This window comes from Thermobia domestica, chromosome 3, assembly GCF_964235325.1.
Source record: "Thermobia domestica chromosome 3, izTheDome1.hap1.1, whole genome shotgun sequence".
NCBI lineage: Eukaryota > Metazoa > Arthropoda > Insecta > Zygentoma > Lepismatidae > Thermobia > Thermobia domestica.
In genome coordinates this window covers 283,281,374-283,303,897 of record NC_137456.1, presented here as the reverse complement: position 1 = coordinate 283,303,897, position 22,524 = coordinate 283,281,374, and the positions used below count along the sequence as shown (strand labels likewise).

Below are 22,524 nucleotides of genomic sequence, written 5' to 3'. Positions count from 1 at the left end.
CTCTATTGTTGTCTCCCTCGAAAGCAAATTTATATTTTTTCTTATGTTTTGATCATACAATATAATTCTGATTTTAAAGTAGGGTTAAATAAAAATTCCTTCCTTTTTATATTGGTATGAATAGAAGAAAATATATATTAGTTTTGTTTTTCTAGTTGAAGGCTATCAGGATTTTTTAAATAATAATATAGAAGCTATTAAAATGTGTATAAGCTTTACCTTATTAAATGGCATAATGTATTATTTGCATAAGCCATTAACATTATACCGTGTAACATGTGCAGTTTTATTTATTTTTTTCTGTTTCTTTGGACTAATGTTTGAAAAACGTTGGTATGTGGAAGTAGATGTCCATTGTTTTTATTATTATTATTCCGTGTTAATTGGGAAGGCACATAACTTCGTGACTATATTATAGAGCTGTCCCTGTTTCTATAAGAGAATGTAAAAACCCAATCAGTAAAACTAAGTGACTGATGAAGTCAGACATGGCTGTGGTTTAGGGTTTTCAGAAAATATTGAAATTCGGAAGTACGTAAAATTGGGGAAAGTTTGTTAATCTACAGTATCGCGCAATTATTTTAGAGAAACATGGATCATCAAACGTTACACAACTGCTCTGCTTTGCAGCCCACTTTGCAGTTCCTTAAATAAGAACTAGATCATTAAAAGCAAAATTAGTCACCTATGAAGTGATTTCTTGTAAAAAGAAGAATATCGTAATTGAAAGTCACTAAGTTCTAAGCTTGACTAGTAGTACATAATTAATGCGTATTTTTTAAATAATAATAATAATAAAACAAAATGAAATATAAGTTTCATATCGTTACAAGTATAATGTCATAATTAAACGTACTGGACTTCCTATTTCAATCACATGATTGTTATTCTTTAAACATTCCTGTGTTAATTAGTTATTATTCTTTTGTCTTATTTTTCAGAACTTAAATCATCTTTGTACAAATGTAGAAACCAGTGAATTACTGAACAAAATACAAAGACAAGTTGATGTTCTTCAGCAGTCGACAGAAAGAGTATCCAGTTCAGCGGAAGTAAGTTTTTAGTCTTTATTTTACTATCTTTATTATTATTATTATTTATTATTATTATTATTGACAGTAAAAATAGGAACACGTATTTTAATTCTGAGTAAGTCTAGTAATTAAGATTGTATAGCTCGCTGTTTCAGCAAAATTTTGGGAATGGCCCACATAGCTCTGGACCAAATCACACATCCCTCTCAAATTTGTATTGAGAACAGAGAGGGCTGACTGTGTACCTTATCCCAGAACAAGTAATTATCATGTCGAAATTTAATAAAGGACCAGTTTTACACTCTTGGATAGCCCTAATGGCACACTATATATTTTACTTATGGCCATAGAATACACTTTTACGTTCCTTCAACTTAATTATGATACTATTTATTTTTCTTTGGTTCCTCATAAATCTACAAATTAATCGTTTGGGAAGGATCCTCAAAATTTGGAAAAGGAGTCACGGCCCAAGGGTGTACCCTTTTAGTTTAAATTACATGTTTTGTAAGTCTAAAAATGAATTGTTCGAGAAGAACCAAGTTTGTCTACTTCTTTTCACGCTTTGGCTTAAATTTGACTTTTAGGGCCGCAGTGGCTGTGGCAGTGGCGTAGGGAAGGGGGGGCCCGGAGGGGCCGGGCCCCCCCCCCAAAGAGGTCCGACAATGTACTTTGGTAGTTTGATGTTTGTAATCTTTTATATATTTTTATGTTTATATATTTTTTTGTTTGTCAGCACTTGCCCCCCCCCCCCAAACACACATCCTGGCTACGCTACTGGGCTGTGGTAAAGTGCTCATTTCGGGCGTGTGCCATCCCTGATTAAATTCTAACTCCTTCCAAGTGGACTTTGTGGTGTACGAACACTGTATGCGTGGGTTTTCTCGTTTTCTCCCATTTTTTTTATTTCACCATTATCATCCACAGTCTTTCTTACGACTAACTGGTTCATATTAGCTTTGCTTTCATAATTCAGACTAAAAAAAGAAACATATACTTTCTGAGCGAAACTGAAAGTTTTAATTCAAATTATAAACGGGTTAAAGTTTCGTCAAATGTTTAGTCAGTTTGTAAGACTAATCCGTTGTTTAATAGAACGCCTACGTCCATCCATCTGTCTGTTTACATATATCAGAACATAGACGGTCAGAATAGCAAGAAATGGATTCAGCTTCTCAATAATAGGTTCCATTTCCTTTCTTAACCCTATGTTGAAACCAGAACTAATAAAAATGAGCCATTTCCGATTTCAACGTTGATCACCATAGAACAAAACTGTAATAGATGGCTAGTAGCACTGTTCCGAATATATTCAGTCTCCCTATAATAGGTTCCATCTCCACCGTTATCTCTCTACTAACCGGAAGTGATATAAATCTATTACCATTTCCGGTATCAGTATCGATCTCCATAAATAAAATATTAGAAGAGATAGTGAGAAATGGACAAGCCATGGTGCACCAATTGGCCATGATTCCGAACGATTATTTAACATGAATTTAACATTCCAAGAATAGAATTTTATTTTTATCGTTCTTTTGAAGTTGGAAGAGGTAAAAATATACAATTTTCGTTTCAGCCCTTGTCACCATAGAGAAGACTCAGTAATAGAAAGTTAGATGCTGTTTTTTAATATTACTTCAGGACTCAACAATACGTTCTACCTCGACCCGTATCTGTCTAGAAAGTCGAACGTTGTGAAAATCTGCTGCAATTTTCAGGCTCACTTTTGATCCTTTTATACCAACAATGGTAAAATTAATAAGTAGTGAGATTTTCACCGTATCGATTCAGTGGTCAGGAACAAGTTCCATCTCTGATCTTATTTCTCTATTGTTACCGGGAATAATAGATGTATCACTTACGGTTTCAGTATTGGAGCCCTATAGTTCGGAAATCTACTGTAATTTCGTCAATGTGAAACGAAGCTCACTTGTTTTATAACTGGGCACAAAACAGTAAGTTGATCTTTAATAATTGATGTTTGACTCCTCTCACACCATCCTTTAGCTTTTGACTTTGTTTGTGTGACCCCTCGGTCTAACCTGATTGCACTAATGAAAGTTCACGTAGTCTTTGAAGTTGACATTTATTCTTCCTCACTTTAACAACAAAAAGTAGCAGTGTCGCAGAGTACACCATGTAAAAGAGTTTGGTTTACCACAGTGTACACAACGCCAAAATTGAATTTTGATTTTTTTACTGCTCGGTAATGCATTTCCCCTCACTTTCTATTCCCCACTCAAAAACTTAAGTGTTACCACAACAACTGATTTTTATTCTCAATTAGCAGAATACCCGTTCTTCGCTTGGAGAGAATACTTTTCATTTTGGACATAAAGAGCTGAATTTGGATTTAAATGGCATCGGAAGTGTCACTGTTCGTCTCAGCGAAAGCTATGGATTCGACACTAATACCGGCCGTTTTCGGGATCATTTTTAAACATCTCCACCTCCCCTCCCTCACGTTGCACCATCAAAGTGAAATGACAAAAATCTGCCCGAACCTCTTCTATGTTGAAAATTTGATCGAAGTCGGTCGGGTAGTTCAAGAGGTATGAAGTCAAAAATATAAACACGTGCATTTTTATATAGTATTTGGTCTAGGAATTAATTCGTGCGGTTGGTACGCACACATTGAAGCTGTAGTACAAACACAAAGTACATAAATACCTTAAGAAAAATATTGTCCATCGCTAGCCACCACTTTCGCCCATCTGTCAGGCAATGTACGGATTCCGTGGCGAAAGAAGTTCTCATCCTTGGAAGCGATCCAGTCAGAGACCCATGTTTCAATATCTTCTGAAGAAGTAAACCGCTGTCCAATCAAATCGTTGTTCATGCAATCGAACAAGTAGTAGTCCGAAGGAGCAACGTCTGGTGAATACGGCGGGTGGGGTAAAACTTCCCATCCGACATTTTCTAAATAGGTTTTGACCGGTTTTGCGACATGTGGGCGAGCGTTATCATGTTGAACAATAAGTTTATCATGTCTGTTCTCCCATTCTGGTCGTGTTCTGGCCAGAGCTTGCTTCAAACGCATTAATTGTCGTCGATAACGTTCTCCATTCATAGTTTCACCCGGTTGCAGCAGCTCATAGTACACCACACCTTTCATATCCCACCATATGCACAGCATAACCTTTGCACAGTGAATATCTCGTTTTGGTTGTGATGGACCTGGTTCACCTGGTTTCACCCAGGCCTTTTTTCGTTTAGGGTTCTCGTAATGGATCCACTTCTCATCACCCGTAATAATTCGATGCAGAAACCCCTTTCTGCTCTGTCGTTGAAGTAGCAATTCGCAAATGGTTTTTCGTCTTTCAACGTCTCTGTCTTTCAATTCATGTGGAACCCAATGTGACATCTTTTGAATCATTCCCATGGCTTTCAAGCGTTTGGAGACTGTTGTTTGATCAACGCCTAATGCTGCTGCAAGTTGTTCCTGCGTTTGACACGAATCCTGCTCGAGCAATGCTGTCAATTCTTCGTCTTGAAATTTTTTTGGCTGTCCAGCTCGCTCTTGGTCTGCCAAGCCGAAATCACCACTTCTAAACCGTGCAAACCACTTCTGACACGTTCGCTCAGCTAGAGCATGGTCACCATACACTTCCACCAAAATACGATGACTTTCAGTCGCACTTTTCTGAATGTTAAAGTAATGCAGCAGGATACCCCGCAAAAACACTTTATCAGGCACAAATTGCGCCATGTTCACTTAACTACAAACTGGTGTTGTTGACGCTTTAATCCACTGCCCTATACTACGAACGATACGCGATGACAGGGGTTTGCAACACATGTGTGGATACACGGAACTGTGGGACGCTCCGTTCGTTGCGCCATCTCTTGTCCACCCGCACGAATTAATTCCTAGACCAAATATATATAGATTTATCCTCAATTAACAGCTATTGAAACCAAGAAGTGGCTGTAGATTCTACCGTTTTAGTAGAGAAATTAGTATGGAGTTGGCGCTTCTTGCCATTATCGTCTTTCACTCTATAGCGATCAACACTAAAACCGAAAGTGGTTGCTTTCTGCCACTTTCGGTTTCAATAGATTAAGACAGAAGATTGTACCTATAAGCTAAATCAATTCCAAACAAATGCTTCTCGCTCTCTCATCGTTTTTGTACTATATAGATCAGTATTGATACCGAAAGTTGTAGTAGATTTCTATCACTTCTAATTTTATTAGAGAGTTAAGCGTGGAAAAGAAATGTATTCTTGGGACGCTTAATCGATTGCCGAAAACCGCTTCTCGCTATATATTACTGTTTCTGCTCTACAGTGATCTCGTATTACTGTTTCTGCTCTATAGTGATCTCGTATTACTGTTTCTGCTCTACAGTGGTCTCGTATTATTGTTTCTGCTCTAGAGTGATCAAAGTATAAACCGGAAATGATTGATTTCTGCAACTCCCGATGGACGGATCACATCCATCAAAGAATCCGGTTTCTAACTTGGATCCTTTACATCCTGGCCAAAATTGATGACGATGCATTAAGTAGTTCTTGAGATTTTTTTGTCTCCCGGACGGACATACGGACAAAGTAAATATATAAAGGGGCTTTTGGTTAATTAAATTCTTTAAAGAGTATTCACAACAATGAGCATAATATATAAATGCTTGGGTACCTAATATGTGATAAATACAAACAACGAATATATGATTTTGTTTAATGTAACATTATTCACTAAGCAAGAATCCAGAACTCTCATGCCAAATTGTATATGAGAGAATATCATTCATTTTCCTAGCAGCGATGATGAAACTTTATTGTCTATTATTTGTTGTAGACAACGAAAATGCTTCCAACGTTAATGACAAGGAAGCTGAAGGACCTATTTCGATCAAGAATAATTGTGACACCAAGAAAGAATTACATTAAAGCCTAAGTACCTTCGCGTTAAGACAACGAATGACATCCACATTCAATGATTCAAAATCACAATAATAATTCGTTTGTTAGTAATTCATCATGCACTGAAGTTGAAGGGGAAGACGAAGAATTTAACTGAGACTGAATAAGTCAAATCCTTTTCAAAAAGGTAGAACTGAGATAAATGATGTACAGAATAAATATGATGACCAGTTCGAACTACAAAGTCTACCAGTCTGCAAAATATGTACAAGTGCTAGAGAAGATTGATTGATTTGGAGTTTATCGCCCCGTTCATCACCGAGGCTACATAAGACGTGGATATACAGCTAACGTGGGATTCCCTTTAGCACTGAGACTATATGAGACGTGGACCTACAGATTAACATGGGGTTCAAACCACATGAGCTCCTACAGGGAATCGAACCAGGGGCGGATCCAGGGGCAATCGCCCCCTCCCCACAAGAGGAAACTCTATTTTATATATAAATAAAACCCATCCCAGAGTTTGGAACTCTTAAAAGTAGCTCTAATTACAGTATTACAACCCACCGTCCCCCCAGAAGTCCGTCCTGGATCCGCCCCTGAATTGAACCCGGTTCTCCCGCGCGGAAGAAATACTACAGAAGAGTTTATGCACAAGCCAAAAGTTTGCGATTCCAATAGTTTAAATACAAAAACCAATAATGGTCATACAGTATCTCACTATGTAATTTGAAATATGTACAAGGTGTCCCAGAAGTATTCACTCGTTTATTGCAGTGATGTTTCGGTGACTGGAGGACGTACTTAAACTTACTGGAGGAGTCTGTTGCAGGAGAAGGATGCTTGATACATTGTGGTGGCAGCAAGACGGTGCTTCACCACACTTTGCCCGGATTGTCTGTGACTTTTTGAACACCACCTTCCCTGTGCGATGGATTGGTTGGTGGGGGACAATGGAGTGGCCGCCATTATCACCAGACCTCACCCCCTTCCATCTTTTTCTTTGGAGTCATTTGAAGGACAATGTGAATGCAAGATCCATAAACAGTGTTGCAGAATTGATGGCGCAAATCACCGAGGAGTTCAACAACATTCCCATTCAGATGTGCCGAGATGCGTACAGAAATGTGAGTCTCCGGATGCACGATGGTAATGGCCACCAGGTGGACTTCCAAGTGGAGAATAGAGAATACATACTGTAAAGCACTTGATTTTTACATCATTCCTCTGTACCTACAATTTTGTTTCATATCATTCTTGTTTATAATAAAAATGTACTGATCACTCAAAAGGTACGTCACTACTTCTGGTACACCCTGTATATTGTTTAATGTCAATACAGTACGTTCAGAAAATGACCCAGAATTGACACACATGAAACGACTACATAAGCAGCATAATGGGAATTTCATCCAAAGATAAAATAGAAGAGGATAATACTTGCTATGTGACTGTAGCCATAGGGAAAGGAGCGTAATGGAAGTTTGATAGAAAGGAAATATACTTTCATTTAAAACTACTGCTTTCGGTTTTAATATTGAATTTCCCTAGAACAAAAACTAAGAGATAGCAAGAAATTACTCTATGTAATATCTTATGATTTACGTTCTATCTCACCCGTTGTCTGTCTATTGAAACTTGGGAAATTTACTGTACTTTCACAATGTTAAGCGCAACTCACTTAATTTTAATAGTAAAGATATGGTTCTACTTTTTCTAGATAAATTTTACTACCTGAAATGTGCATGAAAGTAAGATAGTCTTTACCTGGAATGCGTTTTGCTAATTGTCTAACATAATTTAGTAAAAATTGTTCTTAGTAGACTTTAAAAATACTCTAATTTTTCAAATTTGACTTTATTATAAACAATCTAAAATTTAAAAATTGTGCTTCGTAGATGTTTGGAGCTGTTCAGCAAGAGAACAGAGTTTCCAGAGCCATAGAGATAATGCTTTTGCATGTTGAAAACTTGAAGAGACTGTACGAAAAGGAGCATCGAGAACTCGAAGATGCACGGTAAGTAAACAGGCTATGATGAAGCTAATCTAATCAACTTCAAAAATAACAAAAAAGTTTCTGTGATGGATGCAGAACAGTGTCTAAAATGATACACTATCAACTCGGTATTTTGATTCCACAATATGAGAATATCTTTACATTTACTAAAATTCTGATTAACTTAATCGAAGTGAATAAAAACTCAACAAACTTATCATTTTAAAGTTCAAATGTTGAATATTAGAGTTCAAATGTTGAATATTAGAGTAACAGTCGTCGTAAGACTATTTATATAAGTTTTAAGCCCATCGAAAGACATTTAAATGCGCTCATTCAATTGTTACTTCTATAAACAACACTCAAAAGTAAAAATCTATCTTCTATGTTAAAAATATATCGTCAGTAGTTTCTGATTTTCAGAGTACAAATTCTAAACTATTTTTGCTCAGTTACGCATTGAGCGACTTTTAATTCCATTGTCGCGTGAACACACACTGTAATGTTTAATTTGAAGATGAAATGAAACTAAAACTTCGTGGTGTTACAAACCATGAAGCATTTTAGCCAGTCACACTTTTTTAAGTTGGGTGAAATATAATCAGCATACAGGAGCTACTTCTTGCCTTTAGATCAGATAGCTACTTTTGAATTTAAATAAATCCCAAATCACTTCACGATGCCGAGTCAACACCAAAATCCAAGGTGACTTTAAATAAATCCAAAATCCAACTACCTCTAACGTTGCCACGTACGCTTACCATTTTAAGTACTCTAAATCAGTGGTCGAAGTGAGACGGTATGCGGTAGTATGCCATACCGCCTCTGGTTTTTCAGTAATGAGGACATACCGTCTCCGGTTTTTCAGTGATCAAGACAATATTTAAATAGTTTTTTTCACTTCGAACACTAATGAACAGCTGATAGCAGAAATACAGCATTTTGTCACCTAATTCAATATTATTACCATAAAACGATAATATAGAAAAAATTATGATTAGCTTTAAAACATATGAATAAATAATGTAAGATCTGACAATATGGTCTGCGTCAATTTCTAAAACATGAGGAAGTCAAAATCAAAAGTAGAAAATTATTAATAAGTTAGATTATAAGTTCTGAAATAAGGCCTCGTTATAAAATACACAATTATTGTAGTTCTTTAAAAGTCGAGATGTTAAAATATAATTCCTGATACTAGGTTGAAATAAAATATTAGCTCTTGTACCATTGGCTGTGTTACCAAAGTGGGAATAACTTTCTTGCAATTGGTACGACGTCATTCTGAAAACTCCTAGCAGCAATTTTGATTACAAGATGATTTATAAAACTTGGCGTGACTGTTTTTTGGGAATGCGGCACAGGACCGAAACCTCGTAGGACTGAAACTATGCCGTTTCAGTCCTACGCATGTAGCCCTGTTTTTTGGCATACGATATATTACAGTAACAACGACGATATTCTAAAATACAGCGGTTGTCATGTATATTTTTTCTATAAATGTAGTCAGAGTTCCCTTCTGTTCGCTAATGGTTCCAATTTAAAATATGTTCTCTAGTAGTCTAATGTATTAGAGTAATAGTAGTATCCTAACTTGAACATAGCATTCTAATAATATATAATAATAATAATAATAATAATAATAATAATAATAATAATAATAATAATAATAATAATAATAATAATAATAATATTAAATAATAAATATAAAGATTCGGAAATTTAGTGTATTCTGTGCTACATTTATTTATTTAACAATCACCAGATACAGCTCAAGCCATTTTATAGTGGATATCTAACAACAAAAATAACAATGGAAAGGATTTTGGGAAGGTATCGGCCAGGGCTTGTTTAGTAGGTGCCATCCCGGCTTTTGACTGGTAAGACTGAGGAAAACCCTGAAAAACCCCAGTCAGGATGGTCGGCAGCGAGAATGGAACCCGCGACCTCCCGAATGCGAAGCCAGCGCTCTACCACATGAGCTACTTCGCTCGGTATTTTAGAAATTTAACCCCTTTCCTCGTGGAAAAGTCTAATTTTTTTATATCCTTACTGCGTATTACAATCTTTTATTTTTAATCTGTTTTATGTATAATTCTTGATGCTAATGGAATCATGTGTTGTCAAATAGCAAAGAGTAATACTTTATTTTATCAAATATAATATATAGACCCATATATATCCATTTATTTACATTTTTCTTTTTTAAGGAGATTTTTAATGGAGAATAACCTCATTCAAGAAGAACCTGTGGAACATAGTGATGATTCACAATTAAGGACATCACGATATCGATCTCTTCAATCATTAGTAGGAACTTCCAAGATGGTAAGAACGTATTATGTGTATTGTAGAGTTGTGTGATCTAATAATGTTAATCACAAAAAGTGGTTAATACCAGATGTTTGTGTGTTAAATAAGATTGCGATTTTTAGTTTAATTTCTTTGAAACAATTTCATGCAAAGAAGCTGGGAAAGATAAGCTTTTGAAACAGAAGGTGCAGATAAATAATAAAAAGAAATTCGTACTTTAGTTGCGTTTGTTCCTGTGGTATATAAAATATTTAGTTCGTGTAATCTCTTCAAATGCTTTTCGCTTTTCTTTTAGGAGATTATTCATTATTATTCTCTACTTTAGTATGTTGAGTGTACTTAAAAATATTCTTCACCCTGTATTAATTATCATCATCACTTTTACTTAGTTGCATTAATAGTGCTGTTTATAAAATAAAAATATGGGAATGGAACATTGATTTGTCTTTCACAATATCAATATATTGTTATCCTTTATACTGAATTACACTAATTATAATTAAAATCTATATAGCCTATAGTTCTTACTTGCACCAAGATAATTTTTAATTATTTCACATAGGCGTTCCTATTTCAAGGAAAATCAAGTTTGTAGTTACTTTTGTATCTAGATCGATAGTTTTTCTCTCTTATTTTAACGTACCTCGCAGTGGCAGCTTTAGCGGGTAAAAATTTTGAAAAGTATATAAGCACTAAAAGATACAATAAAGAGTAAATATATTTCCCACTATTTATATTAATAGTAGGTAATTATCTAACATCAACCACTACTGTAAAAGTAATTTCCTACTGTCATTAATCAATCAAATGTTTATATGTATCCATAAGTGATGCAGCGGGCCTACCCAAAATTAAAATTCTAAAGCTGCCCCTGGTACCTCGATTATACATCAAAGCTAAGGGAGAAGGTAATGACGAGATTGGATGATAACGGTGGAATGACGAAAGATGGAAGAAACCAGAGAACTCGAGAATACTCTTATACACTGTGTTCATCCACCACAAAGCACACTTGGCAAAGCTGAAATCGAACCAAGGACTCCACCCGCCAGAAGTAAGCGCTCTTTTTCTGAGCCACCACAGACATTTCTTAAAATTCTTCCAACCTTTTCACCTTGCTGAATCAGTCAATAATTTACATACTTTTATAGTTCTATTAATTAGCTGAGTTACGGTTACATAAACTTTCGAATACTATTAGGCAAGAAATTAAATGTACCAACTTTAACAGCGTTTAATTCGTTCTGGAAAATAGTTTATTTTATGAAGCGATATCTAAACAAATTGTGCATAAAGTATCCAGTGATTTAGGGAATAAAAAAATATCACAAGTTATATATACCAAAATGATTGGAACGAAGCAGTCGGTAAGAGGGGGGGGATAGAACAGGTGATTAGTTTTCGATAGTTGAGTAGTATTTAATAGTAATATGAAATGCGAACGTGAAATCAGGGCAAGAATGTGAATGGCGAAAGAAGCTTCTAAGAGGAAGAAAGTATACTTTGCGGGTGCTTGAATAAAGAGTTGAGAAAAAGACTTATAAAATGCTTCGTGTGGAGTACTGTACTGTATGTAGCAGACATGGACATCGCGTAAAAGTAATGAAAAGCGAAATGTATGTGTGGAGAAAAATGGAGGGAATTAGCTGGGTCGAGCGGAAAACGAATGAGAGGGTGTTAGATATGTTGAGGGAGAAAATAACAATTGTAGATATTATTAAGAAGAGGAAGAGAAACTAGTTGGAACATTGGCTAAGAAGAAACTGTACCATGAGGGACATACTAGAGGGTATAGTGGCAGGGAAAAGAGGGAGAGGACGAAGGAGACTACAACTGATGGTTGGTGTCAAAACAGAAAAATCATATAGGAAGACGAAGAGATTAGCAGGAGACCATGGAGCATGAAAGCTTTTCAGTTTCGGCAAATGACCTGCCAATAATGGCATAATAATAATAATAATAATAATAATAATAATAATAATAATAATAATAATAATAATAATAATAATAATATGCTGAAAATTAAGCTTTGCATGATTGATATGTTATCGTAGCAGTATCATTTGACGAAATTAAGAATTGTTGTTAAGGTAAAATAGATTAAGAAAAAAAATTACACATTTAATTCTAGATTTCACAACCCTCTAATAAATAAGTTGTAGGACCTTTACGCATACTTATAAGTCCTTGCTTATATTTCAATATTTCTGTAATAAATTTGTTTTAGAGCTCAGTGAAATGTCGATACTCTTCGTTATACGTATCATTGTTTTTATTTATTTACATTTTTATTGTTTTTTTTATTTTCTATTAATTTTTAAATATATTTTCAATTAGTAATATTACAGTTTCTAACTGCAAGGATATTGAAACAATACGTAAAAATTTCTCTGAGAAAGGAAAATTATGTAGTAACTGGCTTATTTGTATTAAAAATGTCTTATCAGGGACAATACAGTTTTATTTTTTAGTTTATTGTTTTTATGTATATAATTTTTGTTGTTCTTTTGTTTACGATATTGATATTATTTGATAGCCTGGTGCTGGGTCGAAACGCAGAGCTAGTATTGCGGTGGTTCCTAGATCTCCAGGAGGTTCTGATGTGTATAAATCTGCTAGTTTCATTTCGCCATTTGTGGTAAGAGGATAACGGTATTTATAGAACTAATAACTATGAGTATCAAAACAACCATTAATAATTAAAATAACATGTTTCTGAGGTTATGCATTAGCAGATATGCACGTGGCATTCATAGTAAAACAATAAATATTTAATAGATAAATAACTATATTGACTATCTCTTACACTAGTAGCAATGACTAACAAATATGATTTTTTCCTTTTTCTCATGTTTACGTGTTTCCTTCGGTGTACTTCGTGATTGACCGTTGATGATCACGAAAATTGAGCAAGGATTATTTATACATAGAGACAGAACATTTTCATCTTTGTAATTAAAGTACATACATTTCAAGTCTTAAACATTACTCACAATTACGATACGCAGAATATACTACCAAATGTGCTAATATGTCACTACGGACATAGAAAGAAATGTAAGCAAATGGCTAGTACTCATCACAGAAAACAAAATATTCTTCGAAGTCTAAGAAGATCCCTCTTCCATCTTCAGCTTAAATCCAATTCGAAGAGAATCTAAAATATAGAGGGGAATGTAGATACATAAAAATGGTTAAAAGGTTTTAAAAATGTGAAGCACAAGTCTCCTGTCAAAAATGAACACATGCAAATTGTCATTCACTCTTCATTGTTCACTGTTGTTCACTGTTTCTCCCTACCTTCGAGACAGCGAAAATAAGTAGTAAAAGGAATGCTCCAAATCACATTTATTTCTCTTTTTGAATGTAATAAGATTCTTTAATTTTTCGGTCAGTTCCTGCTTTTGCTTTCTCTATTAGATATGAATCGCAATGCTGCCAATCCGGATAACTGTTCAAAGCTACGAGATTTCGATGTACGAATGTGCTCAGCTATTCTGGTACAGATATTCCTCTTTGACCTATATATACTTTCTCACTGACATTTAACCTGATAAACGCCACTACTTTGTTGAGGATCGGTAAAAAATGCTTTAAAATTTATGTATTTTTCTATGGATTCAGAAGAACTTCAGAAACTTTGATGATGTGTTTTTTTGGAGTATCTTCTTAATTTTTGCCGCAAAATGCGGGACCAGAGGGACACCAATCAATTTGTCAGCCTTGGTATTTGTTATTGGTTGATGTTGGGTGCCGACGATCTCCTGTTGTATCTGCTTGTGCCACTTCAGTGATGAAAATATTTGAAAACCATTTTCTTGTCCGATTTCTGTTAAATATTGTATTTCCTGATTGAGATCACCAGGGAGGTCTGAAAGTAGAAGAATTCTCCTAAAGAAGTTTTTCCAAACATTCATTTTCTGAAACCATGAGTGTTATGATTTAGAATTAATATAGTTTGTACCAGCAGAAGTTTTGCGATATACCGAAGTAACAAATTTATTGTCTTGTCTTTTGATAGTAATGTCAAGGAAATTAAGAGCTCCATTTTCTTTAAGTTCCATCGTAAATTTGATTTTAGGGTGTATCTGATTAAACTCGTCAATAATTTCTTTAAGTTCTGACTCCTTGTACAGAATCAAGGTATCATCAGCTACCGAAAATACCTGATACGAGGAAATTTTGGTAGAATGTTGGTTTCATACATGTTAGTACCAAATTAGAAGTTATTGGAGAAAGAGTATTACCCATATTCAATAAATTATAATAAAAAGATAATATTTCTCAATTTGAAGACACCATCTTTCGACAAAACAATGGTAAAGATATTTTCAGAATTCACGGAATTGAATAAGTATTCGTATTCTATGTATATATCTTGGCTAACTGCTATTTGGGCACGTGCTCCCAGATTCGATTCCCGGTGAGAGCACTTGCCTCGGATACAAACCTGGTTAGGGTCCCACTTTAAGCTGTATATTCCGTTTCACGTAGCCTCTAAGCTGAAAAGGAGCGTTAAACTCAAATCGACCAACCATCATCGAGAACCAAAAGGGAAGTTACAATACAAGTATGCCTTATTTCACTGAATGCTTTCTTTTTGAAACTAATCGTATCTATGAATGCCACTTCGTGAAGTAGTATATAGCAGCTCGAGTATATGATATATAAATATATTACTTGTAACTATTCTGATAGAAATTTTATATATATTTATGCAGTCAATCAGGAGGCATCCTGTAGCTGGTGATCGAAGTTAAGGTAAGTTCTTTTGGGAGATTTTCGTTTCAAGAAATGGTACTTTTTATAAGGAACTTGCGTTATACTTTTTATTATAACGTTAAATATGGAACAATGCAGTGCCAGTTCACATATGCTTCATACAATTTCCAGATGTGCAGAAATGAATCAAATGTGCAATATAACAAAATATATTCTGCAATTTATTATTGATAAAATATGAAGACACTTTATTAATAATTGCATAAGCATAATAATTGAATAAATATTGCTTTGTAACTGTATTTAGTTAATTCATTTTGGTGCTGGAAATTAATAAGCATATCAGACATAAGTAAAAAAAAAAAAAAAAAAAAAAAAAAAAAAAAAAAACACCATGTCGTTTCTAAAATATAAAGCAACGATGTAAATGCATTTTTTTTATGTGAAATTGAGTTCGATATATTGTAGACATCCAAGATTTAAGTGAATACGAGAATATTGACGACTAATATTAATTTGAATATTGGCTTATTTTATATTAGATTGTTGTGTACATTGCTAATAACATTCTGATAGTGTGTAAACATATACGTATTCATTACTAGGTAATATGCAAAATTGTATAGGAAGATTTAAAATTTATGTGCTTTCAACGAAAATTCGTATGAACAATAATGTCCGTATCCTTCATTGAATTTTCAACTTCTCGATTATCTCTTTACCTGTAGACTATTATATATAGTAATATAAGGTATTGTAGTTCTAAACTAGAAAATATATGTTGTGATCAATGGTGGCTATTCAGGCAAGAAATCATATTGGTGAAAGTATGATTTTATTGCTATAGGCTAAGGGAAGAAAACGTTCCCAAGGATATAGGTAAATTTTCCTCCTATATCTTGTAATGATAATTTTTTTAACCGATGTGACTTCCCTTAAAAGCCGCAACTGATTGTGATAAAAGTTTAAAATACACAAAAGAAACTGATTGTCCTCGAACGGAATTTTGCATTAGTTTTCAGTTATCTGTATATGTTCATAACGTGATGTTACACTTTTTGCATTTATAAATACATAATTTCAACGAGCTTTCGAAAGTAATTTTGCTCCATTTCTGAACTTTTTAAAAAAATTATGTTTTACAAAGCGAAGTATTTTTTCAACTTTTCGCTCTCTTGGATGTAATGAACAAGAAAATAAGATGGCTGAAAATGAACAGCAAGCAGACGTTCGCAAGCTCACAGAATGAAGGTGTATCTCATTAATTCAATGTGTATGGTAATTGAGTGGAATTTTGTCTATTGTAGGAGGGCAAGAGCAAAGTTGTTGGCATGATGAGAGTTGGGTCATACAACCATCTCTCTCGAAGACCATCTCTGGCTCCCACGATGAAACTTGCTCTCTGTCAAAACGACATGTACTCTTCCAGTAGTGATTCTGTAGAAAAAGTAGAAGTATCGGGGAAAACAGAGTAAGTATACTCATGCTATAAGGTAACTTGTTAGTTTTGTCTTACATTACTAAAATCAAGGGCTTGGGGCAACAAGTGGACAAGCCACAATATACAAATTTTACAGTACAGTGATTTTCAAGTTTTAAAAAATTCCATAATTCTTGTTATTGATTCTATATGTGCCACTATTTGTTACTTTATGCGTCAATATATCATGAATACGTTACTGCAAGTTAGTCTGATTTACCAGTAAATTTTTGTAAAAATCGCTATTTTGAGGCAGAAATGTTAACATTTGTGGCTTGTCACTTTCTTGCTTAGAGATAACACATGAAGTGAAAGTTTTGGGGTAAGACTATGACATGCTTCATGAAATAAATTTTCAAAACCATTTTTTTCTGGACGAAAAATATTTATTTGGGCAGTTTTGTAACACTAAAACCAAACATTGAAGTAACTATATACATTCAAAACAATTACACAATGTTTTTCTTGTTACACTTATAGTTAAATTTACTTTTTTTCATGTTTGTATAACATTAGAGACAAACTCAATTTTGCCTGCCCTATAGATACTAAATAAGTTCCACATTGCTCTCATCATCATCATCATTTGGCATAGGCGTTTGGAAGTAGGTGCTGTAGATGGGAGGAATGAATGGTAAGAGACTTGTTACATCTTCAAGTTTCTTCTTATTTATCCTTAGTGGCGCATTGTGTTTTCGTTTCAGTTTATCCAATGAAATTGAAAGTGGTCGACCAACTCTGAGGAACTGCACCTCTTTGTACTCTTCGTTAACTGCATGCTTGATGAAAAAGCAGCAAGGATAATCAGCATTAAATTTGAATGCAACTGCTGCTGAGAAATCAACTTGGTGTCCACACTTCGTTTTCCTTGTCTTCGTCACATTTTGTAATAATGCTTCAACATTTAATATGTCCTGTTGAGTCATTTGTGTTACGTGAAAAGGATTCTTTTTATTAGCTTTGGAAATGATGTCCATCCACATACTAGGATTATAAATTTGCTGGTGTTTCCGCTGAAAGTTCTCAATAACAGCAAACTCTCTATCAGATGGTAGAATGGTGTGTCCTGATATTAGAAAGTAATGAGATATTTGCTTGAAGTGTCTCTCCCTAATAAGATGGAACCAAAGAGCCATCATAGTGCAGTTCTTATTCTGGCCTGGACAATTATCACTGAAAACAACAAGCTCCTCCACTTCGGGCTTCGTGGCTATAAATTTTATGAGAGCACTGCACATTTCATTACAGCCTCTGCGACCAGTTTCTTCGCTCCACACGAACATGTAACCTTTCCCGTTCGTACAATCATGAATATTGAAATTGAAGAGCCAAAGTTTCCGACAGTAAAAGGCAATACTGATAGTGAGTTTTGGGACTGGTAAGGCCTGTTGCAAGTCTATGCTAATCACGAGTTTCTTATTATCTTTGCTCAGAGTTTCCCTTTCTAGAATGTCCTGCATGGCTTTAGCTCGCCTCTGGTACAACTTCAGATCATTTTCGATAGTTTTTACCCGTGTGCGTGGGTTTTCTCGGGGTTCTCCCGTTTCCTCCCACTTTCTTCATTCCACCATTTCATTCATTACTCATCATCACCGTCTCCTTTAGTCTAACCGGCATAACCGTGGGACGTAAAACTCATGAAATTTTCATTTCAATTTTCGATAGTTTTTACTTCATCATCTTTGCCTTCTGATCTTAAAGCAGTTATTTTGACCTTCGACATATCACATACTTTGCAAGTATCTGACTTAGGCAATTTAAAACTAATATATTCGGTGCAAAAAATTCTACGATATGCATCTTGACTGACTGGATTCTGAATGCCCTTTTCCGCGCACCATGGTAAGTAAAAATCTTCGTACAACTGGGAAATTGATAAATCACAGTCAAAAAATAATTTTTCCTGATTATCCGATCTGCTGTAATGGCTCTGGTACTTTGGTATGCTGTTTATGTGATCCCTAACAGACTGAAGTCGATTTTCGTCTATTCTGTTTGGCCTGTTCTTATGCTTGCCTCTGCTATCCGCTTTGGGTGTTGTAACTCCACTAGCAACTTGAGAAACAATAGAATTTATTCTTCCTTTTGAATTATGCAATTCATGAACACTCAAAACCTCACTTTTGCAAATTTTGATTTCCTCACCACTTACTTTAACTGTGTATTCGGCTGTAAATTTTCGTGAAGAAATATGTTTTTTAGTTGTTTTTTTTTAGGATATGATCTCTTCTTAGAGTTTACTTTAATGCAACCAAATAAGTAAGCATTTTGTATGTCATAGGAACCAAGATTCCAAAATCCATTAAAAATGTCTACCTCTTTACCTAACAGTTTAGATCTGCACAATTTTTTGCAAGAACATGGGGGACCAAGAACTCGGCTAGAGACCAAGAACTCTTATTTTTGGATCAAGGCTGCTCAGTACATACTCCTTATCTTTGTATAATATACTAATTAGGCATATACACATTTTATGTTCTGGCTTCTTTCCCCTACTTCTGATGCGAAAAAAAAGGAATTTACTCTGTTGCATTTACAAGAATCACTTAACAAGAATCATAGTGACACGATAAACATGTTCCGACCTGTGACAATTCTGGTTCCAAATAAATGGGAAAGTGGGGGCTGTATTGAAGGCTTTAAATAATATTTCATTCATATCATGCAGCAGGCGAACGTCATCTTGAGTGATTAGGAATCAGAACACCAGTACCACTTCCTGATTAAAGAGGAGTGCTTAGAGTAAGGAAAAACTTTGCCATGTGATTTGCATTTTTTAATTGTTTAATGCGAGTATTTAGAAGTACAAGGAGTTACGAGTAGAAGAAATTTTTTCTTTACTTCAGACATTCCACTTTTCTTAACCAAATGATTCACTAGCCCAGTAAACTTAAAAGAAAATGAACACGTCGTCGATCTCTGTAGCTATCATAGCAACATTATAATATAAGCCACAAGCAAAATAAAACTCAAAAAGTTTCGATATAATACTATGACATGCCACAATTTATAATATAATGTAATTACCCAACTCGATGTTGATGCATTGTCTGCGGACGGTTCGTAATCTGAGTCTTGATCTGTTATGTCATCAAACACGCTCAAATCTCCACCATTTTTGCTCTCCAAATAATCATAATTGAATAATCATCATTTTCTTTTTCTCGCAGCATTATCCCAGCTGCAGGACGCCATCTTTCTCTGTGGCATGTCATTGTTTTTATCAAAAAAGAAATAAAAACCTTTTGGGCAACAACGTGACTGTCACGATAGTGCTGCCATCGTGTCGGAATCTGACGAAATATATTTTTAAAAATGTAGATATACTTACAATACACCATTTAAACAAATAAAAGGATTTTCACAAAAGTGTGACTTGTCCACTTGTTGCCCCGAGCCCTTGAAATGATCTCCTTTTATGTTATGCAATATCTAGTATCATTAAACTTTGGCACACAAATGCTCTTCAACTGCTTTTATTATAATCAATATTTCACTGTGATATTCTGTCATTCATTTATCTTTATCTTATACATTTCGATACATATAATACGAATTTCATATCAATTCCGTTTCTTATTTTCACTACCATCATGGTATATTCAATCTTCCAACTTCATAATTCAAGACCTAATAACAGGTAAACAGACTACTTTCAATTTCTTCTGTCATCCTTACGATCGTACATCTCAATATTTTGGACATTTGATTCTTACGAAAATTTTTAAATTACATTACAAGCTGTTGAAGAAATTTTATAATACATACTTTTCAAGGCCATTTTTCTTCCTTCAAATTTCAAGACGACCTGAAAAAGGAACAACAACTCGAATTGGAAGTACGATCTTGAAGGGAGAAAACTAGAATTAAAAAATATAGCTTAAAATTGATTAAATTGGTCCAGTTTGTTCTGGATCCAGATAGAAAAGATTATTTTTATTGTCGACGTAAGAGACAATAAACGCCGTTCTCGGACATGAACATATATTTATATTCAAAATAATCCTTGAAGACATAGTAGCTTAGTAGGATAATTACTTTGGATGCAGAGGATTCATGCTACGTATTCGATTCTAAGATATGTATTTTTAGTGGTCAATAAGTTGCTCGTTAAGTTTTTCTTGCTTTTTTCTTACCATCTTTCTTTTATCGTCTTTCCGAGTCTCTCTCACTATCTTCATTCCCCAAACTCTTTCAACATTATTCAGAACTATTTATCATCTGTTTGTTCTAGCATATAGGAAGTAAACGTGAGATCTTAAACTAAAGATCTTATTTCATTTTCAAGATCTCTTTTTAGTGATACTTCCAATTAAAAACAAACAATTATATTAAAGGAAATTACTTTTTCATTGTCAGTGTAAGAAGTCATGTTCAGAATGCGTAAATACTCATATTCCTCCTGAAAATGTGCATATAGAATTGAATTTAAGACTTCAGTCTAAAAATCATCTTTGATACAATTCTCTCTGTTATAAACATAATATATGTGACTCCCCGTAAGTTTCAATTCAATATTTGAAATTTATATTACACCATTGTTCCTAACACTTCTGGTAGAACTAAACAATAAAAAATCAATGGAAATTGTTTAAGCTTAAAAGTCAGATATTAGGAAAATTTAATATTAGTTATATTCATTTGAAGAAGGTAAATACGAAAAGGACTGGGGAAACATTACTGGTATTTAAGGTTTTTTTGCGTTGAAGCAACCACAGTATTGTATACTTTTACATGAGGTATAGAACATGTTACGATATACAGGTTGTTTCAAAACAACACCGACAATGTTTGGGAGGTGATTTCTGACACCAAAATAAGACAAAAAGCGTAGACCAACCTGGGTGCACAATCGGAGTTATAGGCTGCCGAAAACATGAAAAATCCAACTTTAAAGGTTTATAGCTTCAAAACTATGGGACTTACCGTAGTAGGGTCAAGCCTTCACTTAGGAACTAGTATGTGCCCTATCCAAATATCCAAGTTTCAAAATCCTGCGATACTTCCGTAACAATTTTTATAGAGATAGTTGGTGAGTACAAATTATATGCCCGCAGTCAAACTCCCTCTATAAAAACTGTTGCGGAAGTACCGCAGGATTCTGAAACATGGATATTTGGATAGGGCACAAATCTTGACCCGACTATGGTAGGTCCCATAGTTTTGGAGCCATAGACCTTTAAAGTTCATTTTGTCATGTTTTCGGCAGCCTGTAACTTCGAAGGGAAGCGTTCGTGCATCTAGGATCGTCTGTTCTTTTCGCCTTATCTTGGTGTCAGGAATCACCTCCCAACACATGGTTGTTTAGAAATTTTATCTAATAAGCAAAAACAAATATCATATACACAATATTTGTACTACAATATAATTCTATCTTATGTAAAACATACCAAGGTGGTTTTACATACATCAAACCATATTTATTGGAATACATATTGAAATTCATAATACAAAACACTTACATAATTAATGTATTGTACGCATCATTATATTCTATTATATTTTCGTTCTATTAACTTCAAGGTTTCTAGTCGCCCTATGGTTTTATACTATTACAAGTTCCTAGCCTGAGAATATTCATAAAATTCAGAGAAGTTATAAAATGTGATTAGTATAGAATAATTTGAATACGTATCAATTTAAGTAAACAAGCACAAGAATTTTCCTAAAATTTTGTTTGGATAAAATGTTTATTTATTTATTTTGATTTTGAAATAAGTTTTGATTCCGAAACACTTCAAAAATTGGGTAGAAATAATATTAATGACAAATGCCTCTAATAGTGATTGTTTCCTTTTAATTTCTAGTGGGTACAGTGGTATGGATAATATTAAAGAGCTAGCAGAAAATCCAAAAGACGGAAGTGACAAAGAATCCGAGACTGCTGGCGATGCACATGAAGAGAACAATAATTGTAAAGTAGAACACATATGCGACCATCCGAATAACTTCGATGAGTATGACAGGTAGATATTGAAGAATTTCTAGTACTGCATTTGCCGGGTGTACGACGCACTCTTCTTCTTTCTTTTTTTCCTTATTTTGAAAATAAGTCCAAAAACTGAGTGTATCTTAAACGCCGATACAGAGATTTTGATAATTTCAATT

At 34.4% G+C, this 22,524-nt stretch overlaps 1 protein-coding gene across 10 annotated transcripts in view; it reads left to right on the top strand.

The window, feature by feature from the left end:
* LOC145681100 (uncharacterized) overlaps positions 1–22,524 on the top strand; it is a 1,004,875-nt gene that overhangs the window by 977,155 nt on the left and 5,196 nt on the right. For all 10 annotated transcript variants that reach the window (XM_081752504.1, XM_081752499.1, XM_081752503.1 and 7 more), the window contains 6 exons: positions 942–1,052; positions 7,804–7,922; positions 10,112–10,229; positions 12,751–12,852; positions 16,244–16,407; positions 22,224–22,382. In XM_081752504.1, coding sequence (XP_081608630.1) covers positions 942–1,052; positions 7,804–7,922; positions 10,112–10,229; positions 12,751–12,852; positions 16,244–16,407; positions 22,224–22,382 — 773 coding nt within the window. The remainder of the gene's footprint in view (positions 1–941; positions 1,053–7,803; positions 7,923–10,111; positions 10,230–12,750; positions 12,853–16,243; positions 16,408–22,223; positions 22,383–22,524) is intronic.